At 42.6% G+C, this 7030-nt stretch overlaps 1 protein-coding gene across 2 annotated transcripts; it reads right to left on the bottom strand.

The window, feature by feature from the left end:
* Window positions 1–210: 210 nt before the first annotated feature.
* Window positions 211–6420, bottom strand: mpzl3 (myelin protein zero-like 3). 2 transcript variants are annotated; one of them, XM_020508558.2, is made up of 6 exons: window positions 6104–6420; window positions 4396–4562; window positions 2320–2533; window positions 1592–1748; window positions 1136–1205; window positions 211–986 (listed from the first exon to the last, which is right to left on the bottom strand). In XM_020508558.2, the coding sequence occupies exons 1-6, from the start codon at window positions 6171–6173 to the stop codon at window positions 906–908; spliced, it is 759 nt and encodes a 252-aa protein (XP_020364147.1). In that variant the 5' UTR covers window positions 6174–6420; the 3' UTR covers window positions 211–905. The 2 variants fall into 2 exon arrangements, with proteins under 2 accessions (XP_020364147.1, XP_031651916.1); XM_031796056.1 differs by lacking the exon at window positions 6104–6420 and adding an exon at window positions 5328–5715.
* Window positions 6421–7030: the final 610 nt, after the last annotated feature.

The following is a 7030-nucleotide window of genomic DNA, read 5'->3' as shown; positions in this document are numbered from 1 at the left end:
GACCGTTTATTTCAACTCATTAAACATGGGACCAACATTTGACATGTTGCGTTTATATTTTACTTCAGTGTAGTTTACACCAGCAACATGGATGGGGATTTCAAACAGCTTGGGTGCCAGTTTAAGTCCGATAAGGTTTAAAGACCGACACTATTGAAAATGTACTGTAGTTCAACTTACATGGTAAATGGACAAACCATTTTACCAACGGACAAGAACATTTATGTATTTTATTAAGCATCATTTTTCAATCATTTGCACATACATACATTCAACAACATTCACTACACTGTACATCCAAATTCCAACATGTAAATCAAATCCTGTAAATGTATTCAGCATCTAAATCAGAGGTCATAGTTGGTCAACTCCTCAATGTAGTTATACCAACGGGTTCAAATGTAACACAAACTCTGAAATATATGTTTCAAATAATATTAATTGGACTCAATGAAGCAGATGTAGCCACAGATAAAGACTGTCTACAATTCTAGCAATAGATTCCATAAGGTCCAATAGTTCAACAAAAACTCTCACAATAGCTGTACAAAAACAATGATTCTACATTACAAAAGTGATAAAGCAGACAATAACTTAGTAATATACGCATCTCCTTCATAATAAGAAAATCTATCCAGAAATGTTTATAGTATAGTGCAAAACATATGTGTGTGTGTCCATGTGTCAGGCACTGGATCCATGTCTATCCCACCATTAGAATCAGCTGTTGACAAGCCATGAGAGAAGGGAGGAGTGTGAGTGGATACTGATGTGTGAGACAGAACTAAGTCCAGGAATCTTGCCATTTTTAACAAACAGTATAAGCGAGAATTCTGGCCAACCACTCCCATTGGCAAGGCATGGAGGGGGCCTCTGTCCTTACAGAGCACCGCCACCAGGGGTCTCTAGCACTGAGACACAGCCATGGTCTCTCCCTGAGCCAGAGGCCTCTCTTTGTGGATGTAGTAATCCTCATAGTCGGAATCCTAGGGACAGGAAGTGGGGTAACAGATAAATATTTCATGGACGTCTCATATTGTCAGACGTAGACTACATGTAAAATTTAAGAGTATGTAATTGATCGGGCGAGACATGTGCCCCTAAGTAATTCATGAGCAAAAAAAAAAGGCCATACCAGAAAATATAGGTCACAGCATGTCATGTTTTTCTCCTTGCGGTTGATCTGCATAAAGCCAGGCTCATCTCTGTCAAAAAGATGATAGAGTTCAAATTGGTAAAATCACAAAACGGTCAGCATTAGTAATTTTCTATATTGGCAAAAGTAAGTTTTTCAATGAATATGATGAATTTCATTGATTCCTCGCATCCTCTCTGCTCAGCTCCTTCTCAAATCGCATTGAAGGAGAAGGTCCACTGCCCCTCCCCTTGGACCCTCTTCTCCAACGCATTTTGAGATGGAAGGAGAGAAGACGCAAGGAATCAAGGAAAGATTAATTGAGAAAAAGCCATGTCCATTCAGCAAGTCAGGGTTGGGGGATCCCTTCACCAGAAACCATATCACTTCTTTAAAACCATATGTCTAGGATGTCCTGAAGAACTGGTGCACTGATTGAGGAGTAAATCCACTCACTCGGGTGTGACCTCAATAGGGGAGTGGTAACCCTGGGTCTGGCTCTTGTCCCTCGGAGGGCAGCACATGCGACCCAGCAGAGCCAGCGTGATGATGGCGGAAGGAAGCAGAATGAAGGCTAGAAGCACCGCCACGTCCGAGAAACGAACCGCGGGCACTGTGGAGAGGAGAGGGTTCATCATAACCACATTTACACTCAGTGTCAGCGCAAAGTGGAGACGCTAACGATTTTCTGATCTCTTTAGGTACGAGATCCGCCTCATTACCTATGACCGCAGCACAGCCGTGCTAAAAAAAGTTGTTTAGCATGCCCTCTCGTGTACAACTGCTTTAAGAAACCCCTAAATGCTTCTTAAAAGAGGGATTGTTTAAGCTTTGTGGAAAATATGACTCAATCCGTAGCACATACGTGCCTAAATCTACCGTAGAAGTCTTTAAAAAGGCGCCAATAAATATGCGCCCAACCATACCAGTATTGAACACGAGGTAGTAGGTTTTACTGCCCAATATATCTCCCCAGTGCCACAATTCCCATAGAGTCATGTTCCACACGTCATCATTCCTAAGGTCAATAGTGTGAACCCACAAATCACCTTTACTAACAAATCCTAAACTTCTGCCTCTCAATTAAGAGCCAAATCCTGACTTGAGATGCACATTTTCTCAAGCGTCCCATTGACATCCATGCATTTTCCCTAAACATACATTTTTCGAAGTAATTGCCTCACCTTTGGGCGTCACGGTGAGGACGGTCTGTGAGGTGGGGGATCCGTGGACGTCAGGGGGGTTCCTGACTGAGCAGGTGTAGGTGCCGTTGTCGCTAAGGGAGGCGTTGAGGAGCTGGATGGAGGCCTCGCCCCGGGCCGGGCTGCCCAGCCACTTCACGCGCCCGTTAAACTGGCCTTCCTGCGGAGGGAACGCCAGGGAGGAGAAGTGGAAGAACTGGGGAACAAAGAGAAGAGGAGAGATTGTGACGGCTCTGGGCAGGACAGTGTTACTCAGACCGTAGCAACTACAGAGACACAGACAACAGAAACACTGCATCAATCACACTAACCATCACCGTGTTTTCAAAAAGTAGGGGGACAATAAGAAGTGTCAAAGAGACACATTGGAGAAAACAAACTACACATAGGGAATAAACATCACAGGAAAATATACACAAAGACGAACACACGGCAGGCAGGCCTGTTAACAATCAATGGTGCTCAACAGTTATATTGTTTTATAGCTCTGTATGGGCTGGGCTCTCCAGGAGGCACTTCAGTTCAGACGACCATAGAGCTGAGAGGGCTGATACAGACAGCATACTAAATCTAATCACTGCACTCAGTCAACCCAGACAAACACTCAAGCCTACCTCAGACAGGTTACGCCTAGCCAAATGGAGATTATACACAGCCAAGTGCCTCTGAAACATTCAGAGCCGGACCCAGATTAAAGCTTGTCCTGGACTAAAATTCTCTTTCAATGGAGATTCTCCACTGAGAATGATTTTCAAGCCTGGAATAATCTGGGTTCGGGAAACCGGCACTCAGGGTGCAATGTTAGGGCCTGTGGTTAAAAGCTTTGCTGTTACCGTAACGGTACTGACTCACTGAATAAAAACCTGATGGATCATGGGCAATTGCATTTAAATGAATATTGAATTGATTTGATCATGTCTTATACAAGACATTGATTGACTGGAGTTGTTCATTCAGTGTCATTCAGAGGAACTGAATCACAAGTCCTCCATCACTGTCCGTTGCTAGAGCTGCCTTTTCAGTCCTGGAAATGAATTCTCATCAAGATATTGATAATTATGCAGGGAGACTGAAGCACACCACCAAGTCATAGTTCTCAAGCCTTGGCTGGTAAATTATATTTCTGATAGAGTTTTTTTTCAAATGCTTATTCACAGTGCCTTTTGATATACGATTGTGTCAATAAAAGTGTCCGAATCCACTAATGAAATTGGATGGAAACAAACGTGCCACGAGAGACAAATTCATTTTCTAGCTCCGTTGTGTTGGCTAGCTCTGTGGGGCTATGCGGCGAAATGTTCTACACGTTTCACTATCCGTCTATAGTTGCACAGAACAAACTTGTTCCAAGTAAATAAAGAAATGAAACCAAGGATGTTGTTGGATTCCGGTATACCCTGGTATCGACCAACCCAGCTACGCTTATACAGGATTCGGACAAGCCGACACACCCCTAGGATAAATAGTTTGTGTCAGTGACGTGAGAACCCACTCTATCTGCAAACACTGACACAGCAGTAGGCCTGACTACTACATCTTAATGACTAAACCAACAGCTTCTATTACCCCATCGAGGGAGCCACAGCACATTAGCCATCACTTAGCGCTGAGCGCTCCTATAGGATATGATATCCCAACAACTACATAGCGTATACGTTATCGGCCCCTCCAAATGGAATTAAAAACTTATGCGGTCAGCCGCTCAGAGTATCGACAAGGAAATTGGATCTAGGGGAGCTTTGGTGTCGGAGCCCTGATTCGCAACTTCCAGCTCGAGGCATACATTTAACATACATTTACCACATCACCAAGATGTGGAAGAGTGATCCTGATTCCTGCGCCTAACTGCCTGGGGTTTCTGAGTCATATTCCCAGGGGTTAAGGGTTTCAGAGAAATAGAATTACTAGAAAGGGCGTCACAATTAAAGTCAACGTATCAGCAGCCATATTCAGTGTACCCATGCCAGGACATAAAAGCACAAGAGTTCTTCATCAAATGTGTGCTTTATTAACAAATCAACTCAATATACTGATTCACTTTCTATGGTGCGTACTTACTGCCTGCGGAGGGCCTCCGGTCTGGGGCCTGTAGGACCAGTCCACTGACATACGACTGGTGGCTCGGCTGGTAGAGGTGAAGGTGCAAGTCAGGGTGACGGCATTGCCCCTCACAGAATGGACCTCTGCAGGGGAGCTCACTGTCATGGCTGACACAGGGCACAGCACTGAGAGAGGCAGCAGGGCAGGGAGGTGGTCAGATGAGGAAGATAGATTAAGGAGGAGGAAGGGCAGACGATTGCACAGAATTTTAAGTGAAATCCAGTTGGATTGTAGAAGTCAAAAGATGAATCATTTCGGAGCAAGGTAGTTCACATAAACAAAACGCAAAGAAACAGAATAAAGCTCAAGTTCTCATTTGACAATTGTGTATAATCACAATGTCAAAGGTCAAAGGTAACCCCAAAGGCCCACATTGTTGACCCAGTATTAACCCAGTACCCAGATGGCAACATCAAACCTTCTGTACACTGCCTGGCATTAATTGGAAAAAACACAATCTAATGAACTTTCCATGGGAAACATTGTTTTCTTGGCACCATCTGACAACAAGACTACTAGTTGTAGCAGTAATAGTGTCATAGTTTTTTTCTCTCTCTCTGTCTAAAATGATCCTTTACCAATTCCTGGATTGGCAGACAAACAACAGCTGTTGATCTTTCCATCAACGTTCAGCAAACATGGCAATAACGACACAGCCTACAGTAGTAGTCGTATTCCTTGTGATGAGCGTTGCCAATGCAGACATTGTGCAATGCAAACGAAATACAAAACATTTACATAATTTGTAAAAACAAGAACTCTCTCTAAGGACAAATAGACAGTCCGAGTACTGCGAACTACAAATATTTGAGGGATCTAAAAATACATCGTACAGAGCAGAAACAGAGGGCTAATAGGGTACGCAGATATCCGGCACTATTTCAAAACACCTTGGAGTAAAGTGGACCGAGAATGAACAAGCTAATCTCATAACCAAGGTAGCAATCGTGTTGAACAAAGTATTTCAAGCTGAAGAGCAGTAGATGCTTGATAGCGGTTGACATTCTAATTGTTGATGAGAAAGTTGGCAACCCTTTGAGCCCATTGCATGTACTATACGTCTCAAACATACAGGAAATGACTCCTCCTGCTGTCCAACCAGTAGTTATATAAATCTGATCAATGTCAGTAGACCTCACCCAAAAGTCATATTCTCAGTTCTAGATAATGGATGCTTGGAATTGGACGCAGGGTACTTTAAACTCAATAACAAAACGTGAGTGAAATTGAAAACAAGGGAAAAAGCCATGAGGCTTATGAATTTTACATGACATGATACTGCATTCCTGTCTCAGGCGAAATTTGGTTTGTTGTGAACATGCAGTATAATTATTTGGTAGTGGCTATTCACAAATGGATACATAGTAGCCTATTCAAAATGTTGTAGGTTGTATAAATACACAGTACTATATTATGTTAACTATGAAGGTAAACACGTGGCTTATTATAATAATTCTAACAATAATTCATAAAGAATTTGTATGTACGCTTCTTCTTTTTTTAAGTAGTCCTAGACAATTATAAAGGTACAAAATCAGGATTCTATAAAAACACCCACAATCGAAATGCTTGTGTTTCATATGTACAGTAAAGGTAGTCTAGTCTCGCAAATTCGTTGATCTGTGACATTGAAAACGAGCTTGACAAATGAGAGGGTTGTACTCACCAAAACAAACCATTAAATACAGCAACACGACAATGTTCAAACGTATAATCCTGTGTTGACGCCAAACCATTTTAGTAAAATGATGGAGGGCTTTAGAAAAAGTTAGAATAAATTGTCAAGTCTTGTCAAATTTTGCGTTTCGGATACTGGTCGTCCATTTTTTTTGTGTGACTCAGTTTCTCCGCTGTGCCTACCCAGTGTGCACTACCTGACAAACAGGTGTTTCAGGAAGTATTGCTGACACTCCTCGCCCTGACCAAAGAGGGAAAAGGAAGCGAGTCACCCCACACGCAGTTTCTTCAGACGTTTTATTTCTGGTTAAGTGGAAGTCAATAAACTACGGAGACCAGGCAATACTGTCTATGGGAGACACACCAAGTTAAGTAGAACAGAACTGGCCATTTTTTTCAATGGTAAACGGCCTGAGTGAAGTATCTTTATTTATTACCCATCGTTGGCCTGGCATCACATATTCCTGGTGCGTATTTTACATTCAATAAAATTAAATCAAATAAAATATTATTAGTATCATGTGCCTAATACAGCTGGTGTAGACCTTACAGTGAAATGCTTACTTACGAGCCCATAACCAACAATGCAGTTAAAAAAATATGGATAAGAATAAGAAATAATAGAAATTAAAGAGCAGCAGTAAAATAACAGTAGCGAGACCATATACAGGGGGGTACCGGTACAGAGTCCATGTGCGGGAGCACCGGTTAGTTGAGGGAATATGTACATGTAGGTAGCAGCAGTGGTGTAAAAGAGGGGGGCAAATAGTCTGCAAATAGTCTGGGTAGCCATTTGATTAGGTGTTCAGGAGTCTTATGGCTTGGGGGTAGAACTGTTTAGAAGCCTCTTGGACCTAGTGGGCCTTCCTCTGACACCGCCTGGTATAGTCCTGGGTGGCAGGAAGCTTGGCCCGAG

Source organism: Oncorhynchus kisutch, linkage group LG18 (assembly GCF_002021735.2).
Source record: "Oncorhynchus kisutch isolate 150728-3 linkage group LG18, Okis_V2, whole genome shotgun sequence".
Lineage (NCBI taxonomy): Eukaryota > Metazoa > Chordata > Actinopteri > Salmoniformes > Salmonidae > Oncorhynchus > Oncorhynchus kisutch.
Note: the sequence above shows the minus strand (reverse complement) of the source record. Positions and strands in the feature narration are given on the sequence as shown.